The sequence below is a fragment of the Pan paniscus genome, chromosome 10 (assembly GCF_029289425.2).
Source record: "Pan paniscus chromosome 10, NHGRI_mPanPan1-v2.0_pri, whole genome shotgun sequence".
NCBI lineage: Eukaryota > Metazoa > Chordata > Mammalia > Primates > Hominidae > Pan > Pan paniscus.
Window position 1 is genome coordinate 102,368,007 of NC_073259.2, and position 20,118 is coordinate 102,388,124.

Below are 20,118 nucleotides of genomic sequence, written 5' to 3' on the forward strand. Positions count from 1 at the left end.
TCCAGGAGCCACATGAGGAAGCAGCCTGACCACTTCTCCTTAGAGCTGCTGCTCTGTACCAGGGGATCACTCCAGTCCCTAACCAACTCAGACTCCCTAGAGCCCAAAGGCAACAATGGCTAAGAATGTGAAACATCAAAGATGACAGCCCCATCCCTCCCCCTGGGAACTCTGTCCCAGGGTGGCTTGGAACCACTGCCAGCTGGAAAACACCAACAAGGGTGACTAGTGACCCTGGTCGGGAGGTCCCCCACCCATTGAAAAGCAGGGTATGGGACCTGCATAAAAAAGCAGTCTGGGTGCTTTTCCATAGGGTGGCTGCAATGAAGGCAACAGCTAAGGCTACAAAACAGCAAAGATGGCAGCCCACCCCTCCCTCTGGGAGCTCCATCTCAGAGAGGTGTAACACTGCTACCAGTGGCTGGCTAGAGTTCCAAGCCAGTGGGTCTTATCCTGCAAGGTGCCATGGTAGTGGGGCCTGCAGACTGTCACTGCTCTATCCCCTGTATACAGCCTCTTTCCTAGGGGTATGTACAGGGGTCTAACGTCCCGCTTGGCTGGAGTTGCAGTTGCTTTTGATGGGAAACCTGGGTATCTAAAGCTCCCAGGGCTCTATGTGTATCTGAGCGGCTGCATTGCTGAGACTCCACATAATTCTGTGTAACAGGCTGCAGACCCTGGTGGAGTGGGCTCACAAGGGGATCTCCTGACCTGTGGGTTGCAAAGATCCAAGGGAGAAGCGTGGGTCGCTGGGGTCACTCACTCACTCACCACTTCCCTGGGAAGAGGAGGCTCCTCTGGCTCTGTGTCACTCCCAAGTGGATGACTGTCCTGATTGCTCTTCTCCATTCTTTCTGGGTCAAGTTGTTTTCTTGATGAATCCCAATGTGTGTACCTGGATGCTTCAGTTGAAGGTGCTGTATTTACTTACTCCTTCTATTTCTCTCCATGAAAGTGGCACACGCCAGCTGCTTCTAGTTGGCCATCTTGACCAGCCTCCCCCTCCATTTCTTTTTCTTGCCTTATTACACTAACTAGAACCTCCAATAAAATATTAAACAAAATGGTGATAGTAGACATCTGTTCCTGACCTTGGGTAAGTAAGGGGAAGCAGTCAATATTTTTAATCAGTAAGTATGATGTTAGCTGCAGAATTTTTACAGATACCATTTATAAGATTGAAAATTCCCTTCTGTTCCCAGTTTGGCAAAAGTTTTTATCATGAATGGGTACTGAATGTTGTCAAATTATGTTTCACACTAGAGACCACAATAGTTTTCCTTCTTTGTTCTGTTAGGGTGTTGAATTACACTGAACAATTTTGCATGTTAAGACACCTATATTCCCAGAATAAAACCTAAATGCTCATGTTATATTATCATTTTTCTATATCACTAAATTCAGTTTGCTAATATTTAAGATTTTTACATGTTTATAATGCAATTTTTCTTGTATTGATTCTATCAGGTTCTAACCTCATAAGTGGAGATGTGTTTCCTCCTTTTCTATCATCTGGAAGAGTTTGCGTTAAGATTAGTATTAATTCTTCCTTAAGTATTTGGAATAATTTACCAGTGAAGCCAAATGAGGCATTTCTTTGTGGAAGGTTTTTAACTAAAGATTTCATTTCATTAATAGATACAGGACTATCCAAATGACCTAATTCTTCTTGTATTAGGTTTAAGATGTTCTTAAAGAAATGTATTCATTTATTCTAAATTGCATGATTAATTAGCATAATAGTTTTTATACTATTCCTTTTGTTTTAATATCTATATGCAGATAGTTAATATCTATAGATAGATATCCCTTTTTTCATTCACTACATTGTTCATTTGTGGCTCTAATCTCATCTCATCTACTTTATGGGGAGTCTGAGGACAATCAGTCTTGCCAAGGCTTTATCAATTTCGTAATCTTTTTAAAACCAACTCTTGGCATTTCTATTTTCCTCACTGTACATCTTCTGTCTCTGTCACTGATTTGTGCTCATCTCTTGATGATGGTGATGTTGTTTGCTATTAAATCTATCCATTGAGTTAATTATTGTTATTGTATTTTTTTAGTTCTAAACTCATCTTTTTTAGTGCTGATCTGTAACCTGGACGACTAAAACATGGTTTCCCTGACTCCTATTCTGCCCCTCTACACAACAGCCAGAGATTCTTCAAAAATGTAATTCAGATATCACTTCTCAATTCAAAAACCTCCAGTGTGTTCCTACCTTAACTGAGAATAAAAGCTGAAGTCATGGCATAAATTTGGCCTCCTACTATACCTCTTTCTATTCTAGCTCCCTGGGCCTCCTGTGTTCCCTCAACATACCAAGCAGATTCCTGCCTCTCTTGTACTTGCTATTCCCTCTGGAACACCCTTACCTTACATATAACAACATGGCATCCTCCCTCCTTTCCTTCAGTCTCTGCTCAAATGTTACCTTACCAGAGAAGCCTTGCCTGACCACCTACGTAAAACAGCACCCCCTACTCCTGTCAATTTTCTCTCCCTTTTTTTTTTTTTGAGATGGAGTCTTGCTGTGCTGCCCAGGCTGGAATGTGCTGCCACCATCTCCGCTCACTGCAACCTCTGCCTCCAGGGTTCAAGCAATTCTCCCTGCCTTAGCCCCCTGACTAGCTGGGATTACAGGCACCCGCCACCATGCCCAGCTAATTTTTGTAGTTTTAGTAGAGACGGGGTTTCCCCATGTTGGCCAGGCTGGTCTCAAACTCCTGACCTCAGGTGATCTGTCCGCCTTGGCCTCCCAAAGTGCTGGGATTACAGGCGTGAGTCACCGCACCCAGCCTACTCCTGTCAATTTTCCTCTTAGTACTCACCTCCACCTGATAGTATTTCTTTCTTTATTCTATGTCTCCTAACAAACTACAATGTAAACTCCACGGTGCAGGGTCTTTGTTTACTTCTGTATTCCAGTGAATGAGTAAGTACCTGATACATAATAGATGCTTAACAGATACGTTGAGTAAATTGGATAAATGAATCCAGATAAACCTCGTAGGGAAGACAGTCTGACCAAGGATGTTAGTAATAGGAATGAAAAGAAATATGGGGTGGGGGAAAATTTGAGAGGCATCATAAAGGAAGAATTCATAGGCTTTATGAGTTCTTATTTTAGGTTGAATAATGTCTCCCAAAAATTCATGGGCACCCAGAATGTGACTGTGGTATAAGAAGAAATATATTTGGTCTTTGTACCCAGATCCTGGTACAAAGCTGCTAAGACCTATGGAATTGTATAAGTGATAGGAGTGGTTTTTGTATAATTCTTAGCAAGTCCCTTTCAATCATACCTGAGTTGATGTTAATGAGGTAACTTAGAGTTGAGGTCCCTAGATAGCCTAACGATGGGGGCTGGTCACCAGAAAGACCAAGTGATTAGATGGTGAATGCTTTCAGGTTCACTCCCCTGACCCGTAAGAAGGGGAGGGGGCTGGAAACTCTTCAACAATGAGATTTTGAGAGCTTCCGGGCTGGTGACCACATTGACTTGCTGGGAGGGTGGCTCACACAGAGAGGGCATGGAGGCTCTCTGCACCACAATCCCCGACCCCCAACACCTTGCCCAATGCATTTCTCCCATTTGGCTATTCCTGACTTTTATCCTTTACAATAAACTGGTAAATATAGTGTTTTCCTGAATTTTGTGAGCCATTCTAGCAAATTATCAAACTGGAGGAGGGGGTCATGGGAACCCCTAAGTTAGTCAGTCAGAATATAGGTGACTCAGACTTGCAACTGGTGCCTGCAGTTGGGGCAGTCTTGTGGGACTGAGCCGTTTAACTTGTGGGATCTGACTCTAACTCCAGGTAGATAGTTTCAGAATTGAATTTTTGGACACCTGGTTGGTATCCAGAGAACAAAGAAATGATTGCTGGTATTGGAAAACACCCTAGAGTAACCTTATTTGGAAATAGGGTCTACAAATGTAATCAAGTTAAGATGAAGTTAGATTGGATTCGAGTGGGCCCTAAATCCACTATGACTGGTGTCCTTACATAACAGGAGTGAAATCTGGACACAGAGCTACAGATACACAGGGAGACCATCATGTAAAGACAAGGCAGAGACCAGAGTGATGTGCCTGTCTAAAACTCAAGAACTCCAAGGATTACCAGCAACTACCAGAAGCTACACAAGGGGCATGAAAAAAGATCCTCCTCCAGAGCCTTTTGAAGAAGGATGCTCCTGCTGGCACTCTGACTGTAGATTTCTAGGCTCCAGAACTGTGAGAGAATAAGCTTTTGTTGTTTTAAGCCACAAGGTTTGTGGTAATTTGTCATAGCAGCCCTAGGAAACTAATATAGTGCCTGACTAAATTTGGAGATAAGGCAGACCTCAGGATGAATCACAGGTTTGAAGCCTAAGTGACTGGAAGAATAACTTCTACTGAAAGAAATGCAAAGTCCAGAGGTAAAATTAGTGGAAAGGAATGATTCTAATTTTTACTTGAGTGGTCCAACACAATCACAGGATAGTCAAATCGATGCCTTAGTGTTATAAACATTATGACACAAAGGACTAATAGAACAATTAAAACAATATAGATATAAGAATTAAGGCTGGGATTCCCCTTTTACCACCCTCTAGTCAAATCCAATTAACTTTTTTTCAATGATCATGTTAATGACCATTTATCTTTGATACCTTTCTTTACCTTTGGTTCCCATAACATCACAATATAGCTTCTACCTCTGTTCACCACCACACCTAGCTCCTCGTTCTAAGTAAACTTAGTATTCTTCAGTGATCTGCAAAATCCTGAGTTTCTAATTATATTTCTCTAATTTGAATTATTCATCTCTGTACTTCACATTCTATTATTTCTAGTTACCTATATAATATCTTTACTTAAGAGTCTACGTCATGTCTACATGGATGCACTGCCATCATTTCCTATCTGACATGTGTTTTTTATCTTTCTACTCAACTGACATTCTTCAATCCATTATCATAACTCCACTTACATCTTCTCACAGCTAAAATACTTCATAGTTTTCTTTCTAATTTACCAATATATTCTGCAATTATTTTTTCCTTTGGAATACCTCTGGCAGTCACGCTTTACCTTCATTCCTATATTCCAAGCCCCAATTCTAGACTTCTTACCTCACTTTAAGTTTACTATAACAGCTTCCTAACTGGTCTCCTTGTCTTCAGACTTTTGTCTGTCTAGCACAGTGGTTCTCAAACTTTAGAGTCCGCATAAATCACCCAGGAGTGACTAGTGGGATTATTTAGGTGTTTCTTGCATGTTATCTTATTTCTCCAGCAAGATTATATAGTTATCAAAGCCAAGGAGTAATCATGGCTTCTATTTCCCCCCAGTGTATAGTGTAATCTAGGCCACACAACATATTCAATCAGATATTTTGCAACTTCAAGACTATGATTCATCTCTTTTTTGAAAACATTCATAATAGTATCTGACCAAGAATTATTTCAGAGACGTATACCTTAGAATAAAATTAACAAGTTGTCATTTCAGGTTCCTCAAGAAAAAAGAAAAAACCCCAACTCACTGTGTTCACTTCAAGAGATCTCTCTTCAATGGGGGTGGGGGGAATACACTCTCTCTGTATGTATCAGTCATAGAAGGGCATCCCAACTCAAGATCCTGGTCAAGCTTTTCCAAACAAATCAACACAACAAAACATCATTTACACCAAAGACTACTTAAAAACAGCAGAAATGACAATCTCTGTGCTTAGGAGCTTGGAGCTCTGAGTAAACACAGATGGCAGCGAGCCATCTTACCCAGCCTCAGGGAAAAAAGAACTTTTCACAGGAAAGCAACTCCAAAGGATTATTTCTGCACTGGGTTCATAATTTGTGACTTCTGTTACATCTTACGGCAAAAAATGCTATGACTTTTGGCATTAAAGAATCTAAGAAGTCTGTTGCACTCTTATGAATTATATTTATGTAATCTGATAGCCAAAATGGTCAAATAGAAGCATTATCTTTAACTTGAATGGGAAAAGGGTATGAGTTAAATTAATTTACAGTGATTATTCTGACATAAGAAACGACTCATATGGACCATAGCTATATTAAGCGAAAAGTTGTAAAGTATTTGGAATCAAGGAAAGTAGGAAATTAAAGCCTAACAGCGCAGTGGAAAGAGCACCAGACTGAGAACAGAAACATGTAGATTTTAGTCAAATTTTGATTCTTACTAGTTAAGTAATCTTGGGTACCTCCTACTTTAGGTTGCTAACTTGTAAAAGCTATTTGAATGCTAAGATCCCTTCCAGTCCTAAAATTATACATACTTATGTACTTTTTAATTGTATTTCTAAGTTACACATGATGTTTTTCTATTTTAATTGATGTAAACTTGTAAGCTCCTAGGGCAGTGTCCCACATAGTAGGACAACTCTAGGTCATAATCATTCACTGAACTGACCTTAACAATTTCACTATGACTTAAATCACAATCCATAGATCACATTTTAAAAAGTAAAATGACTATCTACTATCTTCACACTCATCATCTGGTAGACATTTCAGTAGAAAAAAAAATTCATCCTGTCACAATACTAATGAAATGTTACTTTGTAGTGTTTTGGGTTTTTTTTGTTTAATTATTATTTTTTTTTGAGATAGGGTCTTGCTGTGTCATCCAGGCTGGAGGGCAGTGGTGCCATCACAGCTCTTTGCAATCTTGAACTCCTGGGCTCAAGCAATCCTCCCACCTCAGCCTTCCAAGTAGCTGGGACTACAAGCATGTGCCACCATGCACAGTTTTTTCATGTTTTATAGAGATGGGGTCTGGCTATATTTTGTAGATTTTTAAAAATATAACCTCCTCCACTCCTTCTGGTATACTTACGATTAGCTGATAATCTCACCACTGGGTGTCACTTTTGCTTCAAAAGAATTCAACCCAAACTAACCTTAATAATTAGAATTTGATCTGTAAGATACTTATTCCTAAAGCCTCAAAATTTAGCTCTTAAAATTTCTTGCTGTAACACGGCTTCAGATGTTTCTAGGCTTCAAACACAGTGCAAACAAAAATCAGTAGGATTTCTGAGTTCATAGGTCATAAAACAATCCTCTGAAATCCCATTAATATTCATACACTTTTCAGTACCTACATCGACAGAAAGGAAGAAAAGTGACATATACAGAAAAACAAACAAGTGTGCATATTTTGGTATAAAACACTGGGATCCCTATATAATAAATGCTGTTTTTCCAATAATACTACTTCTAGCATTATGAGAAGATAAAAGTAATATTCAGAGACCAAGAAAGTAGAGAAGGAATGACTTTTAGACTACTCATGTTGTCACTCCAACCATCAGCAACATTTGGCAGTGATATCCAATTACATAAAAAGGGGTCTAGGAACTGCTGTGTGGTTTTCAAATTCAGAATAACTGAACGATCTACAGTTATTTTCTCTTATCCAAATATAAACAGTTAACCTTTCCAATAAACAGATATTAAGATAATGGTTCCTGCACCTAGAAGCATTTTCCTCTCACCTCAGATCTTCTCTCCTCTCCACAACAAATGCTACTATTAAGGGAATTTATCAAATGAAGACAACTCAAATCATTTGTGGGACTTTACATATAACACGCGCACACACACACACACACACACACACACACACACACACACACACTTTATCATGTCCCTCCTCTTCCTCTAATCCTGTTGAAAAGATTACCATGTCCTTCCCCTCCCTTAATCACCACCATAAGTCATGGTTACTAATGGGATCTGTTCTATTATTCTTGGGTTTGCTGAAATAGAAAAAAGTTGTTAAGTCACTGATTTAGAAGATCCATCTAGATACATTATTTCCATGATGCCCTGGATTGTTTCCAAGAAAACAAAGTTAGGTTCTGGAGAAAAGTATGTCTGCAAAGGTAAAACTTAAAAAGGATCACAATGCTGTGGGAACTCCTGTGGCAGTTTCAGAAACCAAGGGAGTCCCATTTCCTCCTGCTGGAGCAAAGAAATACTTGCTCTTGTATTTCTGAATTGGAAACAAAAAAGCCTTTTAACCACAAAAGCAATAAAACAGATATTAGGTATAAATGAAACAAGCTTAATCACACTATAATTTAACTGGAGAATGTGTTAAATATGACTTCCATGGGATGGCCTGGAAACTACCACTCTGAAAAACACCTTCCGTATGGAAAAATGCATGTCAGCTCAAAACAACTGACTTACATACAAAATTTAGAAACAAACCTGCTGGACGGTTTGGATTTTCCCAATTTATTTCTGCAAGGTTGACAGCAAAATGTCATGCTTATATATCAAATTAAACATATCACTAAAATCTCAGATTCAACTATATACTTTATTCTCCTATAAGAGTTTATTAGGATGGACGCGGTAGCTCACACCTGTTAATCCCAGCACTTTGGGAGGCTGAGGTGGGAGGATCACTTGAGGTCAGGAGTCTGAGACCAGTCTGGCAAACATGGGAAACCCTGTCTCTACTAAAAATACAAAAATTAGTCGGGTGTGGTGGCACGTGCCTATAATTCCAGCTACTCGAAAGGCTGAGGTATGAGAATCGCTTGAACCCAGGGGATGGAGGTTGCAGTGAGCCAAGATTGCACCACTGCAATCCAACCTGGGTGATGGGAGTCAGACTCTCAGAAAAAAAAAAAAAAAAAAAAAAAAAAAAAGATTTAATTATATTTTACTCCATAGAAATCACCTTTTTTGCTGTTTTTTTTTTTTCTTTTTTTTTTTTTTTGCGACAGAGTCTTGCTCTGTCACCCAGGCTGGAGTGCAGTGGCACGATGTCGGCTCACTATAAGCTCTGCCTCCCGGGTTCATGCCATTCTCCTGTCTCAGCCTCCCGAGTAGCTGGGGCTACAGGCGCCCGCCACTACGCCTGGCTAATTTTTTTGTATTTTTTCAGTAGAGATGGGGTTTCACTGTGTTAGCCAGGATGGTCTCAATGATCTCCTGACCTCGTGATCCACCTGCCTCCGCCTCCCAAAGTGCTGGGATTACAGGTGTGAGCCACCATGCCTGGCCAGAGATCACTTTCATAAGAACCACTTGCCTTTTTCTGGGCAACTGCAGCTCGCTGCAGTTTCTCCTTAGCTTGATTGTACTTTTCTTCTCTGTCTGTGATACGCTCATGAAGCTTATGCTTTTCTTCCAACCACTGTATCTGTTTCTCTTCCAATGTCCTGTCAGAAGAATGTATGTAAAACATGGAAGTTAAATAAGTTCTTAGGATTAAATAGATATTATCACAAGTATAAGCAAACTCACTACCTGTCTGACCACATTCTTAATTATCCAACTGCAGGCCCTCCTGTATGGCCACTTGTTTGGAAATCCCACCATTACTGAGTACTTCCTATGAATAAGGCACTGGACTTAGAAAACTATGTGTTCTTTACAAAAATCCTGAGTTAGGTATTTCTGTCACCTTTATACTTCTGTCCATTTTATAAATGAGGAAACTGAGGATTAGAGCAGTTAACGAACTTAAGGGCTCACATCTAGTTAATGGCAAGACACACACTTGATAACCAGATGTGAAGTATAATAACCATCAAACTACAAATATCTGTCCTCATAAATTTGGTTTAAGAAAATCAAGCCTGGTATCAAATCTTAATGCAGTATGTCTTCTGACTAGAGTAAAATGCATATAAATGATATCTTAAAATAACATCATAACAACTTATATTTTTAAAGCTATTCTGCATACTTTATATGATTTTTTTAGTATTCTTACTATAGGCAGTACTAATGAAAATAACAAACCCTGAGAAGTTAGATTACTTGCCTAAGGTCATACAAGATTTTAAGTATCTTAGCTGGAACTAAAATCACATTCCATTGACCCTTAGTTCAGCTATTTTCTTCTATGCAATTCTATGAATATTATTTAGAAACCAATGATTAATTACTTAAATTTGCTAGCTATACTGTCATTAGAATTATTAAGCTCATTTCAATCAAACACTTGAGAAATCCAAGCACATGTTTCTGTTTTTTACAAAATAAAAGAAAAATAAGTTGGATCAACTGAAATGTCACATGCTATGGACATTTATCTTGCTTACTTCCTTTTCTTGAAATTCAACCCCATATAAAAAAGCATGGACAAACCTTTGAATATGTAATAATAGAAAAACTGAAGAAATACAGTTTTATGTGGCATGGTGGCCTTCAGAAGAAGAAATTTGAAAAGAATAATGTTTTGTAGATTAAAATAAAAACTTACTTACAAGGCCAACATGTTATAAAGACAAAGCAAATACAAAATAGTACAGTGTTCTACCACATCTAAACAAATTTTTCCAGAGGGTATAAGATCTTGAACATCACCACAATCATTTTATCCCTACCAGTTTTACTCCATACTGTCTACTAGTAACAAATTTTAAGACCAAAAAAAAAAAACAAATAAATTAGCTTTTCAAAGAAAATCCAAGATAGTTCTAATTCAAGGAATTAAGTTTTGCACATCAAAAACAAAACAAAACAAAACAAAAAACCCATTCTGTTCTCTGGCATTCAGAATAGATTTTTGAAGAAATGTTTTGGTTTAATCAATGAATAAAAAAAGTTTTCTTTGAGGTTTTTCAGAATACTATGCTGTCAGAATTTTAATGTCTTAATTTTTTTTAAAACAATTCAAGAGTCAGTATAGTTCATTCTATAAAAACATAAAGTACATTATTACCTCAGTAGACCATTGTACACTATTAAAGTGTATTTGTAACTAGTTTCTAAAATATAATCAACATTGGAATCATTACTAAAATAACTACATGTTATATAGAAAAAAGAAAAAATAGTTTGTACATAAAGAGCAAACTCTACTTTTCAGCTTCTAGTTGCACTTTTTCAGCTTGGCTTCTAAAATTTCGGCATTCTTGTTTTAATCTCTCCACCATTTCCTTCAGCATTTGGTTTGAATTCAGCAAGTCATTCTCTGACTGTGCAAGTGAAGTCACTTGGATCTGCAAACTACTGATTTGCTTAAAAGAGAAGAAAGAAGATAAATTAAAGCCCACTAAATAAATGCGGTAAGGTATGAGAGAAGCAGAAGATACTAAGCATCTCCCTTTGCAAATGCACCCTCAAGCTGGTGTGTCCTTGAAGATGACCCCTAAAGGAAATAACAAATAGCAGCACCCAGGAGCATTTCTTATTATAATCAGAGACTATCAAGAACTATATTCCTCAGTCACTGAGTCCCCTCCCTCTTCTTTCCAAAATATGCAGGCCAGGAGAGGTATTGGGAATGGAGAGAAGGGTTATCAGGGGGATTAGCAGTGAGATGAGAAAAGGGAATCCAGTGATTAGAGTGAGTCTCCTACCACTCTAGCCTTCTCCTCACCTCCTAGGAAAAAAAACTGATTTTAAAAGCAAGTCAGCTGGGAAAGCAGCTAAAAAAAAAATCCATCCTCCTCTTCCCACATACCCTGAGATCAGCAACCTTCCAGAAGTTCTACTCTCCGAGCAATCAAAATTGTTCAGTGTAAATGTGGGAAGGATCACTCCTCACATTGTTTTTAAAAGGTTTCCAAACCTTCTGTATGTCCAGTGCTGGGCAGAAGAAAGATGCTCTGGGAAATCTAATAAATGCTATAGATTCCTTGGCCTCTACAGCCATTTACCAAACTACATAATGTCACTCACAGCTTTTTTTCCATCCCAATTTACCTTTATCTGGGAGTACTTTTTCTCATAAGAAGTCTAGTTACAGATTAACAGGCTAGAAAGATTCACACTCTTCTAAATTATATCCAAATCTCTTTATTTGGGACAGTTACACATACCTCCCCCACAAGCTATTTTACCAATTAGTAAACAATAAAAGTCCTTATTTTCCTTTCACTTCCTTTTATCTCTCTTAGCCATTTTCTGAGAGACATTTCAAAGCAAAGACAGTCAAGAGACAGGGATCAAAAGAACCTATTATGAGATTCAAGGGTAAAAAGAAACAAGATTCTTATATAATAAACTAAATAAATGGGTAATAATCTCATTACTTCCTAATGGTAACAAAACAATTCAGATAGGATTCTGAAGGTCCACAGAGCAATTTTTAGCAGAATAAAACTAAACGGTATGTCTCAGATTTCTATTTTAGAATACATTTATCCATGTAGAACTATTCACTCTTTATTTTTAACTGGAGTGGCAAATATTAAATCTGTATTACAGCTGCTTGAATAAGCAACCTTCAAAGAGCTTAATACCTCTCCACATGCATAGCATGACAGAAAGCCCAAATGCCAATGATACTAAATAACTTCTGAGTATCAAACGTTATGTCCATCTAGTTAAGACTTAGAAACCATAACTGCACATGAAAAGCAGTACCAACTCGCATATGAGCATGAATTCTAAAAATGGAATCCTACTTCATAATTTATAGGGAAAAAAACAACAAAAAAGAAAATAGAATTCAGAAAAGATCACTCTTCCATGTTTTACCCAACTTTATACAAATCTTTCCTGAACCCAAATAACTTTAATTATAAACACAAATTTCCTTCCATAAATACAAATCTTGGATTTCATAGGGATATAGCAAAAAATACCTCATGATATAAAGTTACAAGTCAATCACACAAGTAACTTAAAACCTGGATGATATTTCTATTGAGTTTTTAAAATTCTGAATATTAAAATACTGTCCTTATAACTAATTAAAAATTATCATGGGCCACAGCATTTAATAAATATATATATATATCTTAAGAATAATAGCAGTTAGCCAAAGAAGCTTATTAAAGTATAGAAGTTTAAACATTTTAAAACATTTTATCTTTACACATCACCTCCAACAATATGTTACCAATTGTGGTTAGATTCTAAAAATACTGATTGCAAAATTTTTTAAAAATTTGCAAAACATAAATTTAAAGAAGCACTTGAAAAAATAAAAGGAAAATCTTCGCTAAAATCATACCTGTTTTAGGTCAGAATTTTCATTTTTTTCCTTCTCTGCATTTTCAATAGTCACAATTTGTTGCTGAAGTTTTAACCTAAAAATCACAACCCAACAAAAGGCATTATTAAGAATCCATGATTCATTTATTTCACTGAATTAAAGAGTCATTTTATTGAATGCCTGTTTGACACCAGAGCACAAACACAACCAAAGATTGAGACTTCAAGAAACTAGGTTGTGTTCACGTATAACAAAAATGTAAAACAAATTACTGCTATTGTGATAGGAAAATCTACAAACTAGGGGCATAGAGAGGATGAGAAATCAAGTCTGTCCAGGGGTACTGGGGAACGCTACATGGATAAAAACCTGACAGGTAGGATTTTGATATACATAAAGAACAGCCTGAAAAAGTGGCCTTTCATGGAAAATTATAGAATGTGTTGCTAAGGTATCAGAAAGTAGTCTAGTTTAGGAGAGGCCAACTTACACCCATATAGTATTTTACAATTTACAAAATTCTTTCAGACACACGCTACTTCATTTTCCTTCTACAAGGCTACAGATTTAAAAGAAAACTAATACAACACACCATCCTGTATTCTATAAAATATCTTACGGAGCTTTTCATCCCTGAGATGAATGAATACTTACACATTTGCAGACTCTTCAAAGGGAATAATACATCTACAGCCAGAGCCTTAAAACGCAGAGCAGCTCTAGTGACCAAATGAGTAACCTCATGAGGAAGACATTACACTAATTAGGTTTGGCAGGATAGGCCCTTCAGCCTCCTCCCTTTCAAAACTCTTCAAACGCCTATCTCAAATATAATTCACTTGGCACCTATTTATAGCTTGGTATTATTAGCATGTCTTATCTGCCCAAGTAGAATGTATTTATCTAGACAACACTCTCAAGACCCTAGGTCTGTGCTTTAAACACAATAAGGACTCAATAAACATTTGTTGGCAGACTGAACGAACCAACCCAAATCATGGATTAGCTGTTTAAATGTGTGAGATGATTGGATAATATAACATAAAAAACCTGAAGATATGACCCATTGCTTCCTGAGACGTTTACATACAAATGCCAGAAACGATAAATCTAAAGAGGGCCAGTCCTTTTCCTTTTGCTCCACCGTCAGTACCAGTCACATTCTTATTTCATAATTCTAGCTACATGATTACTCATTCAAACTTTCTGTGCACTTCCTCCATTAAATGTTTATGAATGTTATCAACTCGGTGCCTTTTTTTTTTTTTTTTAAATAAGAGATGTGGTCTCACTATATTGCCTAGGCTGGGCTCAAACTCTTTGGCTTAAGCAATCCTCCTGCCTCAGCCTCTCAGGTAGCAGGGTGGCTAACTTGGGGCTTTTAGGTTACTGACTTATAAAGGTTTCTTTCCACAAAATCATGAAGATGAAAATGGAACAGAGAACACTGTGGGTCCCAGCTCAGGTCCACAGTTAGAAAACTTAGGCCCTAAGTATATCCTAGCTCCAGTTGAGAATCTGGATACAATTGGTAAATTAACAAGAAACATGACCCAGTTAAGAAAGTTATGGCTTAATGCTTTCTATATAGGTTACACAGACATGAAGAGAAACAATAGTGCCCTACATACAAAAGCTGAAGCCAAAGAAACCAATGGTAGAGTATCTGAAAATTCATTAAAATATGAAAGGATGGGGAAAACAACTAAATGAAAATATGAACTAAGTAAGAGCACCATTGTGGTAGACTATAGAAGATGATATACAACAAGACCTTCCTTCAGGTCATTTTGTTGAAGCAGTAGTGGGTTAGAATCTAAAACTCTTTTTTTTTTTAGGAGAAAATTAGTCCATGATTTAAGATCATTACATTTAGGATTCTATGGGATAATGAATCTTAAGATAAATAAGATAGGAATAAGACTAATGGTATTAAAGTTCAAAAAGGCAGATAGTTTCAAAAGACAGTGCTGTAAATTTAGGAGTAAAGTACAGTATCTCTTTTTATTAGGTTTTGAATACTCAAGGTGTGTCACAGTAAGTCAAAAGAAAATATACCTTATAACAGACGTACAAGAAACAGAAAAAACTGCAATTAACTTTCATTAGAGGATAAGTTAAGGCTACATAAAAGAGATGCAATTTGAACTAGATCTTGAAGGAAAAATAAGAGTCCGAGATAGAGAAATTAAAGATACAGGTGACGAAGAGTATAGAGGAAGTAGAGAAATGGGATTAAAAGCACTGTTCACTTAAGAAGTAAAGGGGAAAAGGACATTTTCAAAATAGAAAGGGAGGAGAGAATGGATGAAGGTACCGGAATTATAAGATGGCAAGAAGTTGAGAAAATTCATATCCTTAGCTTATGTACAAGTAAGAACATCGAACAGTTTCCAAGCTGAAAAGGAAGCAAGGGAGCCAGGTTAATAGGCTGGAAGAAAAAGAGAAGTCCAAAGACTACTAATTTCAGTATCTTCAGTGACAGGAGCATGGATAAGAGAAAGAAAAGATATTTATGTCTTTGAAGTGATCAGTTCTGGGTGACGACAAGGTCCAAGAAGCGTCTAGGTGTACAAGATGCTAAAGTAGAATAAAGATAAAAGAATGCCACAGTGCAGATAGAATAAACTGTAAGGCTAAGGTGTTGGGTAGTTCAACAATATGAATACATAGTCACCAAGAATGATGGTAAGAGAAACAGAAAACAGAAAAAAGTTGAGCCAGATATCAAAGTCCTCAGCGACTGTTAAGGAATACACTGTAGGTCATTAACTGCAAGAGATAAAAGACAGGTATAAAACTGGATGCCACAAATATCAAAGAAAAAAATCACTTTAACCATACTCAAACAATGAACTGGAAGCACAAACGGGGCTTACAAATGCTCATTTCTCTTCTTGGTCTCCTGTTGCAGGAGAGAGGAAGGAAGAGTAATTTCTACTTAAAAGGCGTTCCAGGTTATATGCCATGAGAGGAAGAAAGCAGTTTTCAGTAGGGGGAGAGGCATTAAAAAAATGTTGAGATTGCAAAAAAAGTTATTGGTATCAGAATAGGGATTCCAGAGGCTACAGTGGAAACTGTTAAAAGTTTTAATGAGTAGGTGATAGGGAGAAATCAGAGGGTGAAGGATGAGTAAGTTGGGGGAAAAGTTAACTATGAGATCAAGTACTTTATACTTTTGAAGTAATTATGAAGGCAGAAATAGTAGGTGAACTGGAGGGCCAAGTTACAACAGAAAATGTAGCTATGAATAAGTTTAAATGGAAACTTTGGAATAACATTAAGATGGAACTATTTCAAGTTCCCTTCAAAGTACAGGGAAGTCAACCGTAAGGATCATGGTCTAGGTCTTCTGTGGCAGGCAGCCGATATACTGATATATACTGTTTCTTTCTTTTTTTTTTTTTTTTGGAGATGGAGTTTCACTCTTGTTGCCCAGGCTGGAGTGCAATGGTGTGATCTCAGCTCACCGTAACCTCCGCCTCCTGGGTTCAAGTGATTCTCCTGCCTCAGCCTCTCAAGTAGCTGGGATTACAGGCATCCACCACCACACCCGGCTAATTTTTTGTATTTTTAGTAGAGACGGAGTTTCTCCATGTTGGTCAGGCTGGTCTTGAACTCCCGACCTCAGGTAATCTGCCCACCTTGGCCTCCCAATATATGCTATTTCGACATTCAACAAATATTTATTGAGTACCTATACATGCTAAGCCCATTCTAAGTGTTGTGGATACATCAGAAAATAACAAGGACAGAATGCCTACCCTTGAGTTTATACTCCAACAGTGTTGTCTGATAGAACTTTCTTTGATGGTGGAAATATTCTATAATCTGTGCCTTCCAATATGATAGTCACTAGCAACATGTTGCTAGTGCACACTTGAAATGTACTTCATGTGACTGAAGAAACTGAATTTTAATTTTTTAAAATTCTAATTTAAATTTAGGTTTCAACAGTCATCTGTGACTAGTAATATCATATTGGGCAGCAAAGGCTCTAATGTAACTTCTTGGCTTCATTTAATGTGAGTCTCTGCTATCAAAGGGAAGCAACATACAGGGCAAACAATAGAAGTTGTATTTTTCTACTGTGATTTCTCTACTGTCAAAGAGTCCTACAAGTCTCATGAGAATGGCAGTAGCCTTCTTATACCAACCTTCTGAAAGCATGGTTCTTGCTTGTGAGCACTGGAAATTGACACTGGCCATTATTAGCAAAAATAAACTTTCCTGAAAGAATATAAGAACCCACTCAAAAAAGAACTAGAAAACCGAAACCAGGATACAATAATTGATAGGAATCACAGGCAAAGACATGCCACAGCCCTGCCTGGTCCTTCAAACACTGACACATATCCTTTCATCCCTTACTTCACAGTTTAAATTCTTAGGAGAAAATGTGTCCAATGGGCCAATATAATTCTTTTCAAGATGCAGTCTAAGTAGAAAAGTGGATATATTAAATGATAGTTTTTTGGTTTGTTTTTAAAAAAGCAAATATACAACACTGGCAGCAAAGAAATCCAAACTGATGAAATTTAAACGTTCATTAAAAGCTCAAGAAAAAAACAGAAAGCCCCAAATGGGAAATAAGAGCCCTGGCTTTAAGCCACGCAAAAAATAAATTAAGGGGGTATTGACTACAGGATATCATAAATGTTCAGCTTCCCTTTCCCTTGGTTATTGCTATTCCCCTTGGTTATTTGCTATTATATCAAACTGCATATCATTTACTTCCTCCTCCTTCACCCACTCCACACAGAGACATGGGCATATAACCTTAGCTGAGCCAGAGTGCCTGATACCATGGTCGCAGTGGTAGGTCCAGGGATGAGCATGTGAACTAGACCCAAACTTGTCTCTAGATTTTTTTTTTTTTTTTTTAAGACAGAGTCTCACTCTGTCACCCAGGCTGGAGTGCAGTGGCACAATCTTGGCTCACTGTAACCTCCGCCTCCCAGGTTCACGCAATTCTCCTGCCTCAGCCTCCTGAGTAGCTGGGACTATAGGTGGCTGCCACCACACCCCACTAATTTTTGTATTTTCAGTAGAGATGGGGTTTAACCAAGTTGGCCAGGCTGGTCTCAAATGCCTGACCTCAGGTGTTCCACCCGCCTTGGCCTCCCAAAGTGCTGGGATCACAGGCGTGAGCCACCACGCCCAGCCTCGACTCTAGACTTTTTAAACTTGAGTTTGCTAACAAGAACTTTGTCCTCTTGGCTTCAACATATGTTCCCAGCATCACAGAGATAGGACAGCAGACAAACGAGAGAGATAATAAGAGAGGAGAGAGAAAATAAGAGAGGAGGAATAAAAGAAAAGGAGGAGAAAAGTCACTATTATCTAATTGCATTTGAGTTCCTAGATCCAGGTGTCCCTGAAACCAGCAAAACCCTTATCTTTCCCACAATTGCGTAAACCAAGAAAGTCCCTTTTGTTTGCTTGCATTAGTTGGAGTTGCGTTGCTGTCATAACCAAAAGTTGACTACATATTCTATTATATTTAAACTCCTTTAATTTTTACATGGTTTTAATTTGCAAATTGAATAAATGTGCAGCGGAGCAGCCTTTTGAAATACAGTACTTTTATAAAAATAATTTTTATTACTCTTGGCACTATGATAAGCTAGTGGTAAAAAAAAACACTTTCATCAAAAGAAAAGACTGGTATATAATTAATAAAGGATCTGTCAAAGCAGTGATTAATATGTAATAGATTAATATCTACTTATCACAGATATATATTATTTGTAAATAAATGGATATTTCTGCTTTGCATGATTTATACTTTCCATTTCCTTAGTAAGACCTTTTGCTCCACAGATAAGTCTCCAATCTGTCATGGGTTATCTAAATAGGAGGTGCTGCAATTATGACCATTTTAATGAATGATCAAAATAGACCTGGTCGATGTAGCTGGACTTATAAATCAGTAAATCATAACTGTCAAGGAAAAAATACCACAATTGTTGAACATTAAAAAAAAAAAAGCCACGCAAATCGTGTGAATTTAATCCTGCTAGATTTTATGTTGGTTACTATGTCTTTATTTTAAAATAAGTTGAGGTCATTTACACATTGTAAGTGAAACTCCAGAGGAATCAAAGAAAAATTATCAATGTGACTAACAGAATAGAAAATTATTCACATTTAAGAAAAGCTAAAGGAATGAAAGCTGTTTTATATAGCAAAAAACTAAAAAACAAAACAAAACAAAACCTAAGGGTCAAGTTCATTATTGTGTTCAAGTAATGACAGAATGCTGAACATTTTATCACTATGGCAACAGAAACCCAAAGCAGGAGAAACAGGCTTAAATTCTAACAGAAAAGATTCTAACTGGCCAAACTGTGGGATTATCATAGGATAAAACATTAGAGTAGGATGCCTGGGGAGAGTCTACCCCTACTTTCTGGAGACTGTCAAAGAGAGATTTAAAAACGACCTGTCTTGAATATGTCCTAAAAAACGTACCCACCTAAAAGCAAAAGGACAGACAAGATTGGTTCTTAAAATCTATTACAGATTCATGCTTTTAGAATCACAGCCACTAACAATTTAAATAAAGTTATAAAACCTAAGTAAATAATAAGTATACCTCTGCCTGAAGTAATTCTTTCCTAAGTAATGCAGATCAAGAACTCTGTCTCAAAACATAGCCTACCACTTAATGAACATGATTTTTAAAAGCCACTCAAACTTTATATAATTAGAGACGTCACTAAGATATTAGAATTTGAAAAGCAGACATAAAGCATTTCCAAGTGTTGAGGATAACAGCAGATGTCTAGCTCTGTGTTATCCATATATTCTGCAAAAACAATACAGAAAAAGCAAAGAGAACAAATAAAGCCACACAAAACCATACCCTTAGCATAACTGGCAGACAGAAAATGCCCAAAACCTCAAAGTAACTAAGTAAAATGAAGGAAAAAATACCAAATCCCAGCAAGTGATCTCTCCCATTCCCGCCTGCAAATCTTTGCAGGCAAGGGCTCACTGCATGTGAATGTACTTAATTCGCCCATTAAAATAAAATGTTTAATTTATTAAAATTTGGCCCACAAAACAAGACCCAACTAAACGCTACATATAAAACACACATTTAAAAAGCAAAACGATTCAGAAAATTTAAAAATAAGAGGATAAAAGTATACCAGGCAAATGGAAACTATATGAAAACAGAAGTG

The 20,118-nt window shown here is 37.3% G+C and overlaps 1 protein-coding gene across 9 annotated transcripts in view; it reads right to left on the minus strand.

Moving 5' to 3' along the window:
* The window catches only part of CEP83 (centrosomal protein 83), a 154,037-nt gene that overhangs the window by 16,249 nt on the left and 117,670 nt on the right, over positions 1-20,118 (minus strand). For all 9 annotated transcript variants that reach the window (XM_055095991.2, XM_008969968.5, XM_034934240.3 and 6 more), the window contains 3 exons: positions 12,947-13,022; positions 10,846-11,003; positions 9,065-9,194 (listed from right to left, as the gene is read on the minus strand). In XM_055095991.2, the coding sequence (XP_054951966.1) occupies positions 9,065-9,194; positions 10,846-11,003; positions 12,947-13,022 (364 nt within the window). The remainder of the gene's footprint in view (positions 1-9,064; positions 9,195-10,845; positions 11,004-12,946; positions 13,023-20,118) is intronic.